The sequence below is a fragment of the Rhinolophus sinicus genome, linkage group LG02, assembly GCF_036562045.2.
Source record: "Rhinolophus sinicus isolate RSC01 linkage group LG02, ASM3656204v1, whole genome shotgun sequence".
Taxonomy (NCBI): Eukaryota; Metazoa; Chordata; class Mammalia; order Chiroptera; family Rhinolophidae; genus Rhinolophus; species Rhinolophus sinicus.
Genome location: NC_133752.1, coordinates 83,933,503 through 83,947,890, shown reverse-complemented (window position 1 = coordinate 83,947,890; position 14,388 = coordinate 83,933,503). Strand labels below are relative to the sequence as shown.

At 33.8% G+C, this 14,388-nt stretch overlaps 1 protein-coding gene across 1 annotated transcript in view; it reads right to left on the bottom strand.

The window, feature by feature from the left end:
• Positions 1–333: 333 nt before the first annotated feature.
• Positions 334–14,388, bottom strand: part of KIF5B (kinesin family member 5B) — a 39,848-nt gene continuing 25,793 nt past the window's right edge. Inside the window, exons 16-26 of the mRNA XM_019731491.2 lie at positions 10,514–10,702; positions 9,773–9,890; positions 9,126–9,187; positions 8,922–9,031; positions 8,012–8,113; positions 6,856–6,916; positions 6,667–6,738; positions 6,402–6,506; positions 5,244–5,460; positions 4,586–4,736; positions 334–2,814 (exon numbers count right to left, since the gene is read on the bottom strand). Of these exons, the coding sequence (XP_019587050.1) occupies positions 4,606–4,736; positions 5,244–5,460; positions 6,402–6,506; positions 6,667–6,738; positions 6,856–6,916; positions 8,012–8,113; positions 8,922–9,031; positions 9,126–9,187; positions 9,773–9,890; positions 10,514–10,702 (1,167 nt within the window). The 3' untranslated portion in view covers positions 334–2,814; positions 4,586–4,605. The remainder of the gene's footprint in view (positions 2,815–4,585; positions 4,737–5,243; positions 5,461–6,401; positions 6,507–6,666; positions 6,739–6,855; positions 6,917–8,011; positions 8,114–8,921; positions 9,032–9,125; positions 9,188–9,772; positions 9,891–10,513; positions 10,703–14,388) is intronic.

Here is a 14,388-nt window from a genome sequence, read left to right as displayed (position 1 = left end):
TTAGTTTTCTCCAGCTAGACCTGAATAAACATTGAAGAAGTACTGAAAAACAAACTTTAACATTTCTTATATAGGTTAATAAGTCAGGTTCAGATGAACAGAACCAGGTAAACTACACTGAAGTAACATGGTAAGACTGATAATTCATTTCTAGCTCTTAATCCTTCAGCCTACATATTTAATACCTGTTGTCCAAAGAATGCACAATACATTAAGAAACAAAACATACATGAATATAATGACATTAGTCATTATTATGTCAAGACAGAAGCTACTGAGTCATATAAAATCACCCTAATGCTTCTTCAAATAAGTTTTAAGAAAGTCATTACATTTCAAAAAAAAGTTCCTCTTTATTTAAACATAAAACACATTTACAGCATGCAGGTTAAAATAAAACTTAAAATTATATGGCGTCTTCCCAAACCAATTATCTTTGAATGTATCTTCAAAGCACTGAAAATAAACCAACATATTCCACAGGTAGACTCAGACTCTTCTATCACCTCATGTCAAATTGAGTTATGCACAGTAGTTTTCTTAAGTTAGGCAAATAATTTAATTGATCACCATGAATAAATATTACTTTTATTTCACTGAGTTTCTCTTCTGAACCATTTATCAATACCATTCAGAGGAACGTTAATATATTCAGTCCAAAAAAAAAAAAAGACATCGCAAACTGAAATAAGTGCCAATGTCGTAGATGATCAGAAATTTTCACTTGTAAGAGTAAAAGCTGTGTTTAATGACCTACCATAGCAAAAAGAGTTCACTGAAAACAAATTCATGAAATTCTTGGTACACTTTGTGAAAGTTTGAAATTATAAATAGAAAAGAATCAGAGATATTTAAAAAAAAAAAAAAAGTTAACAATGTGTATTCTGAACCACATGCTAGTTACAATTTATTATTACACAGCACCAATACCCGTGATACATCTAGTAAGAGTGAAACTACCATATTCAGACAAGAGAAAAAGAAATTCTGCTTCATTTATGAATATTGCCAAAGAAGCAACTTCTCATTTGAAAACAAAATATAAATGTCTATGTGAATGCAGCCAAATATTTCTCCACTTAGAAAACTATCACCGTAATAGCTGTAGCACTTTTTAAAAAGTTAATTACATTACTTTAATCTTGCCACACCAAGGTTTTATCTCAATTTTTGGAGTGTTTGTTTTGATCAATTCTAAAAGCAACACAATCATTTTAAAGGTTGCAGACTACAACAGCAAAAATTTGACTGTTAAAAAAATAAATAAATAAATTTATCTTTTAAATGAAAATTATACAAAAGTGGAAATTACAAGTTAAGGAAATAGAAAAATAAGCCAATTATGATCTGAGTCTTCTGACTATGGCTCCAAATTTATTACAAATATCTGTGTATAAAACTTTTTCAAAAAGTTAATTCTGCCAGCCAGATCCTAACACAGAACTTTCCAAGTTTCTCTACCGAGAACCTTAAATCCCCATTCTCCGCAAATTTCTGCTAACACAGTTGCAGTCACCTTCCCCCCATTGATGAAGCAAATATTGAAATCTCTTTCCCTATTGCTTTTATAGCTCTCTAAAACAAACTGTTGATTTAGTTTAATCATCTGAGGAAGAAGTGGCAAAAACAGGTACACTCAGTACTAATTACAAAATTATGGGCGATAGCCAACAAAATTGAGGATTATTAGTGACTTGCAAACAACTTACTATTTCTAGGCTGAATAACAAATAAATTATAGTGTATGACTTAGTGTAGTGGGTTAAAAACAACTCAGGGATTTCAGACCAAAATTTACTTACTTATTTATAAAGTCACCATATATTTTTTCTGTTCTTCCATCTTTTTCCTCAATTACCACAGGCTATAAATTTAGATCAACCAATACAGTACTAACAATACAAAAGTATGTTTAATCCTATAATATCTTAAATCATTTCACTATATTAAGGGGACAAATTAATCCAATTCTTATGTTAACTAGCAGGCTCACCAGAATGAAGCAGGGTATTTTCATTCCATCAAGCTATGCTGATTATAGAATTGGGAAGAAGAGAAAGAGAAATGTAATTCCTTTTCCAAACTCTCTCTTAAACTGAGACTTGCTTTTGATAACTGTGAAATATGTCTATTCAAGAAAATTCAGCAACAGGCATTTCATGAGATAATTACGTAGCCTTGTTCAGTCTCAAGTGCCTACTTTAAGGTTTCAGTGCACATACAGTAGTTTTCAGAAGCAAATTTCAGAGACGATACAAATAATTTTGACTCTGAAATCATTTCAAGGGATTTTGAAGTACAGTACTGACCTGATACATTTTGTGGGCATGTAGTGTCGTAAGTGGTAAAATTTAAGACATTTAATCTAAATGTTCCATTTTCCCTAAAATAAGGAAGACACTTTAATAAGAAAAACAAGAAGCAGTAGCAGCTAGGTAATTTTAAACTGAGATTAAAAAATAAACGCACACATACACACAAAAACAAGTACAAAAAGCACAATCCTATATGGTACAGTTTGCTTGGCACAGTGAAAACTAAATTAAAGACACAAAAGACAAACTGTGTAATAAATAGGGCCACAGTTGTAAACTGTCATGTTTTTCCTCCTAAGACGCCAAAATTGCACTCTAGTTGAGTTGGGAAGCAGCAGAGTTTACAAGAAGAGTGGGGTAGGAAACAGCTGTACAGGCCAGGTATAATTTATACATTTAAAAAGTTATAATTCTACAATTCTCAGGCGGTAAAGGTTATAGTCACTAAATGACTCTGCTTGATATTATGTCCTCTTCATACTTCAATTACTTTCAACACCTGAAAATGGCAGAAAGCAGAGAGAAAATATTTTTATTTGCATAAAACTTGTGTTTGAGATAAACAGGAAAGGATAAAGAAAATATACCAATAGTTTAAAAATATTTTGGCCAACAGCTTTGACCACTTTTCCCCAATCAAAAACATTGCAACATTAAATGATTTGATTTCTTCTCCTTTAATTTACTTCCTAAGTAGAGCTATTCTGAGCAGTACAATGTTTAAACGGAGGTCAGCCCTTCATTTGTTTTTATTCTTTCCCAAGAGAGTTGTGAATAAGCTGATGTATGAATTATATTTTAAAAAGAAGCTGGAAACCAACAGACAGTGTCAGTAACATTCTTAAGCCAAGAACCACTAACCAGCAATCTACATGGTGGTTTAAAAAAAAGGGAGGGGGGAGTGAAGAGGGGTGGAGGAATAAGGATACACGAAAGGTACGTATGGTAGGAAAGTGACCGTGAAAGTAAATTTCAGCAGTTGTTACCCCAGAGGCATCCCTATATTAAACTGTCCACTTACCTGTGTTCAAAGTATTATGCAAGCCAGAAGATCAGCCATATAAAACTGGGCACTAAAGGTACCAGTATTATTAATACATTGCCATCTTACCCCAAAATAAACCCAGGGTTTTGGAATGTTTTTCTTAATAATTAAAGGAATAATTTAAAATTCCTCTACAAAGTGTTTCATTTTTTAGTAATTTATCACTTAAGTAGATCATACTCCTCAAACATGGTTTAAAACTGATTGATATAGTAAGAGTTAAAAAAAAAAAACTACTATCCTTTGGACCACCAATGAGACAAACCTGTAAATGTTTATGCTTTTATAGTTACTTCAAGTCTTGAAAACCTAGTTTGACTAGGTTAGCTATCTCCCTCCGGTGCTAAACTGCTGTCATTACAATGGGATCAGCATTTTACTTTCAAGCTAAAACCTAGCTATACTTAACAAAGGCCACGGTCTGTCTTCTCTGCAAATCATATGAGTTCAAAGTTTACATATGAATTTTAATATGAGCACAATATCCAAAAAGGACAAACTTTCATTGCTATAGTTATGCTTTAAAAATCTCCTTGCCCACTTTCCACTTGCAGAAAAGGATACGCTCTATACTAGGTAATGATATCGTGTGTAATTCTCAAGGATGACTTCCATTTTACTAATAAAGGGGCTCTTAAAGTAAATACAAGAGGTCCTTGAATATCATTGTTTTGTTTAACGTTGTTTTGTTATAACACTGAGGTTCATATCAATCAGCCTATGACAAAATTGGTCTTGTTATACATTTGGTGCAGTCTTTTTGGAAACAGTATGTTACTATGTATCAAGAGCCTTAAAAATGTTCACACTTTCTTGTAAATCCACTTTTGGGAATCTTCTGGAAATAATCTAAAACATGAGGAGGGTATATAAAAAGATTTCTACACTTCTAATTTCATACACATATATTTCAATTTTGGAAAATTTCAAGTATGGAAAAATTAACATACTTAATTACAGTTTCAGTAAAAAGGAACAGTTATAAATTAGACAGAATACCAAGATCTTTTAAAAATGATCCAATTTAGGTTGAAAACACAAATTTGAATATGTAGCATGATTTCAATTATGAAAAAAGACTAGAAGAAATTGTGTCAAGTTACTTTTACAATTATATAATAAAAAATATGACATTAATGTGAGAATCCAAAAAAGTGTTTAATGACCAATGGTTGAACGTTTCCATGTATAGCTATGATTCAAAAGCCAGATATAAACTACAAACCTGTGGGTAATGTGTAATGCTCACAGTTGTTTACCTCCTCCGCCTCGTACTGCCACGGGCTGGCTGTTCTGAATAAATGTACCTCCTCCACGAACTGCACTTGGATGAGTTGGAGAAGCTGCTGGATGCTGCCCAGGACGAATAGGTTTAGCTAAAACAAAAACCAAAAACTGGCTTTAGAATAAACCTTAACACATGACTGTAACGACCTTTTAGGTCTCTTCTCTTTGTTTACAACAAATTCCCAAGTGTTTTTCTCTGCCTTTTTGTTTCTTAGCAGATTCCTCTAGCTCTTCCTTTCCTCCAGGACCTATACGATCTAGCCTCTTAAACACCTTACGCCTACATCAATGATTACTCGGAAGCATGAAATACTGCTGCTGGCTTATTTTCTTGCAATTCTCTTTGCTTTAGTAACATTGCTCGATATAGTTTATTTCCTATCCCTGAATATTCTTGCTTGCTTGTCTAGTTCTTTTTTATCTTCTTTGCCTGTTAATGTGGTTAAACCTCAACTTCGTTGTTTCTTTGGAAAGTTAGAAAAAACAGACCAAATATCACCGTTACAACACATAATTAATGAATCAGATTATGTTTTAAAGTAAATGAAAACATTCAAACCAAGCAAGGTTTACAGGTTTTAATGTGTTCTACTAACCAATTTGCGCAGAATGTCCTCGTCTGGCCATATTCTTTGACCTGACTGCTTCCTTTATACGATCTACTTCTTGCTGATACCGTTTGCGATCACGAGATGCATTTTCTTTGGCTTCTTTCAGTGCTGACTCCAGAGCTTTCACTCTCTCAGCTGTAGCTCTAAGTCGCTTTTCCAACTTAGGAAGTTCACAGCGAAGATCTGCATTATCACGTACCAACTAAAGGTACATAAAGAAAATTAGTATTCTAGCTATGACAAGGTGGTTTGAGAAAGTATGAACAGTTCATAATTTCTCTTTAGAAAAGAAGTAATACTACACTGTATACTAAGGTTTTCCAATTTCCTAACTTAATTTAGGCAGCAATAACCAAGGAATACATATATCCATCCATATCATGCATAAATATTTCTCACAGATATAATTTCATTTGACTTTTTTTGGGGGGTGGAGGGTGGGGGTTGTTCTTTCCCCTTACCAAGCAATGAAAATAAGTTAGAACATAGTGTTAGGTCTCTTTGGTAAGATACTAATCTTCTAGAAATGAATAGCCTTTTAAACATACCAACTTAGACCCACAAATACACATAAATTTAGCAAGCCCCTTAATAGATGTTGAAAGCGAAAAAGGCTAAAATTTCTTTAACCTTACTCTAATGCAAACATCTAGAATAAACATCAGCTTTACGAATAACAAAGATATACAATTTAGTGTGCTAAGAAATATTTTGGTAAGTAATTAAATCATTTATCAAGCCATAATGAAAAATAAGACGTTATTAGCCAGTACTTTTTTTAAAAATGAACTGTCTCATGATGTTAGATATTTCATACTTGGGGCATTAAATGTGAAAGGACCAAAAAAGTTGTATTTTAGCTGCAAAGACTTATCTACCAGAGATTTTTTTAATTACTATGAACAAATTAAGAAAACTGACAGACTTGTTATTTTGGAAAGTAAGTACGAATATAGGTTTTCACCGGCCTCTTTTGATAAAAGAGTTTTAAAAATATTAACTTCCCTAAAAATTGCTAGTGGTTTCTTTCTATAAGTGCTTAATAAAACAATGGAATGGCCCTGGGTATGGAAATTCAAATACTTGCCACTCCTCAAATTTTTGTTACAATGTTGCAGCTACCACAAACATATTGTTTATTACCTGCTTGTGCACTTTAGTGAGTTGTTCAAGATTATTTTCAAGAAAGGAGATTTTTTGCTTTTGAGCAGCACTGCCTCCAGTGTCATCAGAATCGATCTCTGCACTCTAAAAAGGTCAATGAAAAGTATTAAAAATTTTTAAGCTCAAAAAAACCCCTAAGCTTAAAAACAGAAATTGTTATGACAAAACTATTTCACTTATGAATATAAAGCAATACACACAGTAGTCACCCTTTATACAAACAGCCACACCTCTATAGCTTTACCTTTTTAACTCTGGTGGCCAGGTCCTGAACAAAGAGCTTCCGCAGGTTATGTAAAGTCTGAAGCTCTTTTGCCTGGAATTAACGAGAACAGCAGTGTTTTTGGAGTTCAGACTTCAAATTTAGTATAACCAATGGGAGAAAAACCCATTAAATTTTCCCCAGTCCTATTTATCTTCAAGTTTTTCTTACCACTGTCTCTTCCAAACCCTTCAGGTCTTGTCTTGCTTGTTCTCGTCTATCTTGCATAACCCTAGACAAAGGAAGAATATACATAATACACTTTCAACTTTGATTCCATAAAATCTAGTTTTATTTAGTACAAGAGTCAAATCAAATTATTTTTTTTATCTGACAGAATCAATTCTTAAATTCAAATAAATGAAAGATGCTTATTTTTGAAGTTTATTCATGTTGTCTTTCAAAGAAATTTTTGTAATACCTTATAATTTCCTAAATCTATAGTTTATTAGGAAAAGAACTCTCCTCATATAGCAACGGAAGAGATAAAATGTGGCAGAATTCAAAGACTAAGGAGTGGTTCTTATTTATATTTTAGAATACGTCACATACAGCATAATGCTATTTATCCAAAATAATTCTGATTAACACGTTGCGTACGGCGGGGTTTAAATCCCTTCTGAAGATTCTCGTGATCCGTACGCAACGTGTTAACTGGGAATTACAGATTACAAATTATCAGACTAAAATATTTTACATAAACTTATTCTAAATAAATTATGGCTGAGATTCAGCAGACTATAAAATCAACTCTGAGTTGGTCCTGATGGTGTTACCATTCTAATAACAGCAGTTCATTTACAAATTATCTCTTATAAATGCAAGGTATGTGAAAAATTATAATCCTGAGTTTTCTATCTGCTCAGATTCTAGAAAACTGAGTATTGACTGACTATACTCTTAGTAAATTAGAAAAAGTAAATGGTGAAAAACCTGTGTTCAAAAGGCCAGGCTAACATAACAATGTCCTTTTATATAAGATCAATTTTGACAAAAATTCAGTTTTTAGGGCAGACTCTGAAACCTTTTAAATTACTTAATGCCAAGTTTTAGGTTTATTTCCATGACAGATCTTAAAGGAAAATGGTGGCAAAGAAACAGCAAGCAAATTGATAAACAGAAATCTGAATCTTGACCATCACTGAAATATCAGACCTTGCTTTCACTAAAGTGCAAGAATGTATAAATCAAACCAATGCAGAGGGTTTAAGAAAAACACTCTTTAGCCTATACAAAGTGAAAAATGTACCTGCTGGATATATCCAACAGTCATGTCTGCAATACTCTTAGTTTTCAATTTTAAAGTTGAATTAAAACATTTACTCACGTAAGTTCATGTAATTTTTTGCTCTTTTCCTGATCTGTAGCTTTCAACTTCTCATGCTCTACTCGCAAACGTTCCTGCTCTAACATCATTTTCTGGTTTTGGCTGACAAAAGAAAAATAACACAGTATCAACACCACTGTTTTCTGAATGTCGTCATTAAAAATGTTCAAACTCTTAAATTCTACAATCTCACCACTGTAGCAACCAAGGCCTCCTGTGATCCGGTCTGCAACAGGGTGGTGGTGGGGGGCGGGAGGGTGGTGGGAGGGCTGGGGAAGAGGACCTGCCTACTTTCAGCTATATAGTATTTTTTGTATTATGGTTGGAAATCATGATTTTATTCTTCTATATCTTTCATCTGCCTGAACCTTTGTCCCTAAATCCATTAGGTATTAATAATAAGAGCCATGTCCCAAACCTTTCATCATTTTTTCTTAGGCTCCTCTGGTTTCTCCTCAAATCATGATTTAGTTGCTACACTATATGCATACGGTTATGGAAGTAGGAATAATGTCTTCTAGATAAACAAAGAAGACAACTTCTATTAAAACAAAAAACCCGTAATTTCCAATAAAGTTTTTCTCAGTTAAAAATATTTTAAAAAAGAAAGTTAAGGAAGTTATTTGAGACTGTGATTTCTATTTGTAATAATGGTTGAAGTTGGGGTATTTTTCCTTTTGACTGAATAGCTACATCAAAAGACCTAACAATTTTTTTCACCTGGAACTCTGAAGTTATGCGTATAAATGAAATAAAATATTTTTCAAGTCAAAAATTATAATTTCAATGATAAATGCAGGTATGCAATAAGAACATACTGTCCACCAGGAACCAATTACTTCCTCTTGTCTAAACAGTCAATCTTTCTGAGTTAGCTTTTAATATTTCGAGGAAAGAAAAATATACTTACTCTTGAAGATCAGTAATAAGTTTTTCTTTTGCTTCAACTTCATCTCTCAAGCTACTAATTTGTTTTTGATGAGTTTCTCTGTGGCTTTGGATCTGCTGTTCAACAGCTTGCTAAAATTATTGGGGGAAAGGATAGTAAGCCAGACTAATAAAGATTAATAATGATAAATTAAAGCCATTAGAATTAATGTTACATAAAACTTGCCTTAACTTCATTTGCAGTCTGAACCTTATTTAAGTGCTCCTTTTCCATTTCATGGACTTTTTCTGTTTGGGTAGGAAGAGAAAACAAGAGGAAATAAGCGTTCGAGTTCTTCATATAAACCAAGGAGCAAGTGGGCTTTATGAGGGTATGGTCTTTAGCACTACTTGACTTTTCACCATCCAAATGCCACATTGTAAATCTTGCTCTCCAAGCCCGATGACATGTTGACTAGTACATTTAGCTGTATCCTCTGTGTTGATAATTATGGTTTCTTTTATTTTCTTTTCCTAATCCCAGAACAGATGGGATAGTGCATAGTAGGAAAATGAGAAAGCGTTGTAAATTCCTATGTCAAGATTTATGTGTATGTATGTGTGTGTATATTCTTCATATATGTGTGTATATGTATAACTTCATATATATGTATAACTTCATAACTTTGTGGGAAAATTCCCAGATTGGCTACTGCAATATTCAAACACAATTTCAAAAAGTTTCAAAGCCACATTAAAACATTTTTGTTTACTATTCCAAGTTATCAGTATTCCTACTCTCTGTCAATATTAGTATGTTTACTACAACTACACTAAGGTAAGGACAAATTAGTATAGATATATAACTCATAAATAATTGGAAGAAGTTAATACCTTGTGCTCGAAGCTGGACTAGCTCTTCACTGAGGGAATCAACAGATTCCTCCAGCTGTCTTTTCTTTTGTTCCACATTTTGAAGGTATTCGGTCAATGACTTGATTTTGGCTTCATGCTTTTGGGAAAAAACTTATGTGAAGTGAAAAAAATCTCATGCAGATATTTTATTTTTAAGACTATATGATAATAAGCAAGTTTTATCAGTGTACATAAATATATAATACGCTTAAAGAAAGATATTTAAACCTAACATGTTCAGGGGCCAAATTTACAAAGATAAAGAATTTAGTCAATGAAATGGTCATCTATATAGTTTATGACTCTTGTAACAAAGGCACTAAAGGCTGAAAAATCAGACATTCTTGTTGTTATCTCCATATGATATTACCCTCTTCCCTCCTACAGTTCCTAACTTGGTGAATGGCCTCATCCATTCAGTTGCCAAAGTCAGAAAACTGGCCCTGCAGTTTTGTTCACCCTCGAATTCTTCTAGCTTCTTTAACAGTCACAACACTCACATATTTCTAGTAAAGCTGTATGCTTAACATATACATTTTAGTTAATACAACCCTGTTAAATTATTCATGTTATTATAATGCAGCTAGACTAGGATAAACTGACCAAATTAATTTTGTTACTCAAAATAACCTGTGGAAGTTCATTTTTCTTAAAACCTTTACAATAAGATTTATATGCGACTGTTCAGAATACAAAGAAACTTTGTTCTGTAATACATACTTGAGAGATACGAAGCTGGCATGCTGCTAGCTCCTTTTCATTTTCTTCCATTTTTTTGTTGCTCTCAGTTTGTGTGCTTTCTAACTGTTTGCAGCGTTTTACCATTGTTTTTACTTCTGACTTCATTTTACTAATGTAGAGCCTTGCAACAGTGAACTCTTCATCTATCATGCCAGTTCCCTCGGGCTGCTGAGAAAAAAAGTGAAATTAAAAACAATGAAATACAAAAATTGTCCAGTATGTGTTTACCCAATTAGACTCTAAAATCTTAGAACAAAATTACTATATTTTGTATTACTCAATAGTCATAGGAAATCTGGAGCTTTCTTTTATTAAATATTGGGTAATAAAGGTTAAGTAAAATAGAACTTAATTTTTGCCATCTTTTCTAAAAAGTAATGTTAATACATGCCAACAAGGAAAAAAAGAATGTAAACCTAAAAAACAAACAAAAAAAGACCCTGATGAATTCTGCCTCTTTCAATATTTGGATTTCCTCTCTACAGGCCCTCTTCGGTAAGTTTATTGTGAACCATGTGTAAGTCCAGTTTAAAACTTAATAAGGATGTTTAGGTGGCAGGGAAAGGATTACTTTTAAGCTCACTAAGGAGGAATTATGGTCACTGTAGTTTTAATAACTGTCATGGTGAAGTTTCACTATAAAATTCCAGTACAATCTTCAGTGTCAAAAACTAAGTGGAGCTTGAGAAGGAAGAAATAAAACTGTCTTTGTTTACAGATGACATGATTATTAAAATACTCCAGGAACTAATAAGCCGTTATAGTAACACTGCAGAATACAAGATTAACATACAAAAGTCAATCACTTTCCTATATATCTGCAACAAACAAGTGGAATTTGAAATAAAATAAAAAAAATAGTGCCATTTACATTAGCACCAAAAAGAAAAAAGAAACACTTAGATATAAATGTAGTATAATATGTATTAGATCTACATGCGGTAACTATAAAACATTGATGAAAGAAATCAAAGAACTAAATAAATGGAGATAATCCATGTTCATGAATAGAAGACAATACTGTTAAAACATTTCTCCCCAACTTGATCTATGTACTTAATATAATCTCAATCAAAATCCCACAAGTTATTTTGTAGATTTCGACAAACTGATTCTAAAGTTTATATGGAAAGGCAAAAAATGAAAATTAAAAAAAGGCAAAAGACCCTGAATAGCCAACAATACTAAAGAAGCGCAATCAGAAGACTAACACTACCCCCTACAAGATTTACTATAAAGTTACAGTAATCAAACCTCTACGGAGGCAGGACACAAATAGGTAGTGTTTAGAATGACTAAACTAACACAGAGCAGGATACAAAGTTACAGTAATCAAAATGATGTGATATTGGCAAAATAATAAACAAATAGGTTATTGGAACAGAAGAGAGCCCAGGAATAGACACACACAAATACAGTGAACTGATCTCAGGCAGAGGTAATTCAATGGAGAAAGGATAGTTTTTTCAAAAAATTTACTGGAACAAGTAGCAATGCCCATGTAAAACAATGAATTTTGACAGACTTTTTATACCTTTCAGAAAAATTAACTCCAAATGGATTATAGACCTAAATATAAACGCAAAACTAAAAAACTTCCAGAAGATAACCCAGGGGAAAGAAAATCTAGGTGACGTCGAGTATAAAGATGAATTTTCAGACACATCACCAAAAACACAATCCGTGGGGGGAAAAAAACCAAAACTTGCACTTTGTTAAAACTAAAAACTTCTGCTCTGTAAAAGACACTGTTAAGAGAAAAGATAAATAAGCCACACGGGAATAATATACGCAAAATACATATCTGATAAAGAACTTGTCCAAAATATACAAAGAACTCTTAAAACTCAACAATAAGAAAACAAATTAAAACGACAAGGAGATAACACCACACATCTATCCAGAATAGCTCAAAACCAAAAAACTAATGACACCAAACACTGGTGAGGATGTGGAGTAACAGGAAATCCTATTCATTGCTGGTGGGAATGCAAACAGCTCCAGTCACTTTGGGAGTTTCTTACACAGCTAATAGTCTTAACATACCATCTAGCAATCATGCTCCAAGGTATTTTTACCCAACTGAACTGAAAACTTATGTCCACAGAAAAGCTTGCACATAAATAAACAAACTGATACATCCATAGCATGGACTATTATTCAGTGATAAAAAAATGAGCCACAAGAAGACACAGAAGAAACTTAAATGCACACTGCTAACTAAAAAAGCCAATCTGAAAAGGCTATATACTGTATGATTCCATCTATATGAAAGTTAGGAAAAGGGAACACTATAGGGATCTTTTTAGATCAGTGGTTGCTAGAGATTCAGGGGAGAAGGATGAACAGGCAAAGCAGGCGATTTATTAGAGCGGTAAAGTTATTCTATGATATACGGTAACAATGGATCTACTATGCATTTGTCAAAATCCATAGAACTGTACACACTAAGAATGAACCACAACATAAAAAACAAAACAAGTGGAACTCAAGCAGTGCTTAACTGATGATGTTAACAGGAAAAGAATTATATGCAAATGACAATAATACTGAGGATCCACAGATATTTCCCCCTCCTTCTTTCGCCTCCCCCCTACTCCAGTTCAAGCCGTTGTTTCTCAGTCTAGTTGTGTAGGACACAGCTCCCTGGGCCCTGGCCCATACTGGTATGATGAACCTTGCGCTCCCCTCTGCTGAGGCAGTTGGTAGCTGGTCATCTGTCGACCACTCACAGCAGCTCATGGCAGCTCTTGGCCCTGTAGCCCATGGCAGCTCATGTTGGCTGCCGGCCACAGCAGCACAGAGCTGCCCATACCGACCTCCGGTTGCTTGTGGCAGCCCAGCTCCAAGGAGAGCTGTGTTCACAATCTTAGCTGTAGAGGGCGCAGCTCACTGGCCCATGTGAGAATCAAACTGGAGACCTCGGCTTTAGGAGCAAGGCTCTCCAACCACCTGAGCCACCGGGCTGGCCCCAGATTTCTTTTTAAAAAACCTATTTGCAAGGCTGACTGCTTTCACAATGTTATAATGGTATAGTGGAAAATACCAGTCTAGGAGTCAGGGAACCTGCATTGTATCACTCCACCACTAAACAAAGCCATTTGTAATCTTTATTTTCTCTATCTTTACCACAGGTGAAAAAGTGGTAGATTATTTGAACATGAAATGTAAGGATTTTTCTAAAAAAAAAAAGTTGCAAATCTACAAAGCAAATTTTGAATACCTTTCTATTCTTCAATGATATGAAGTAAATCTACTTTTCCGTAACATCTCCCACTACTTCACCATAAAAAAGACAGAACAAAATGTTCAGACTGATGGTGGAAAGCAAGTCAATCACCCAGTATTTAACACGTTGCGTACGGATCACGAGAATCTTCACGAGGGATTTAAACCCCGCCGTACGCAACGTGTTAACGACATGTTTCCTTTTTTTCAGTGATGTGAGCTGACATTAAGAAATGACACACGAGGAGAAAGATTACAAGAATCCTTGCCTCCATCAACAGACAGCAGCTTTGAATAACAACCAACAGAAGGAATGTGTGCACCACATTGAAAACCTTTATTTCCATCTCTTGTTAAACTTGGCTTCTTAGTATGCTCTCACTATAAACCCAAGTACAAATTTGTTCTTAACTATAATTAGGCTTTAATCAAAAAGGTAAAGTCCAAACAAATACCTACTGCAACATAGTAATCTTTAATGTTATATACATGTTTCTGCAGCTAAGAGTCTTAGTTTGCTATCTTGGTCTAAGTTTTAAATCTACCAGGTCACTGAATTTTCTTTAACCACATGCCTAGTGATAACAAAATCAACATTATTATCCTTAAAAATATTACTAGAAAAG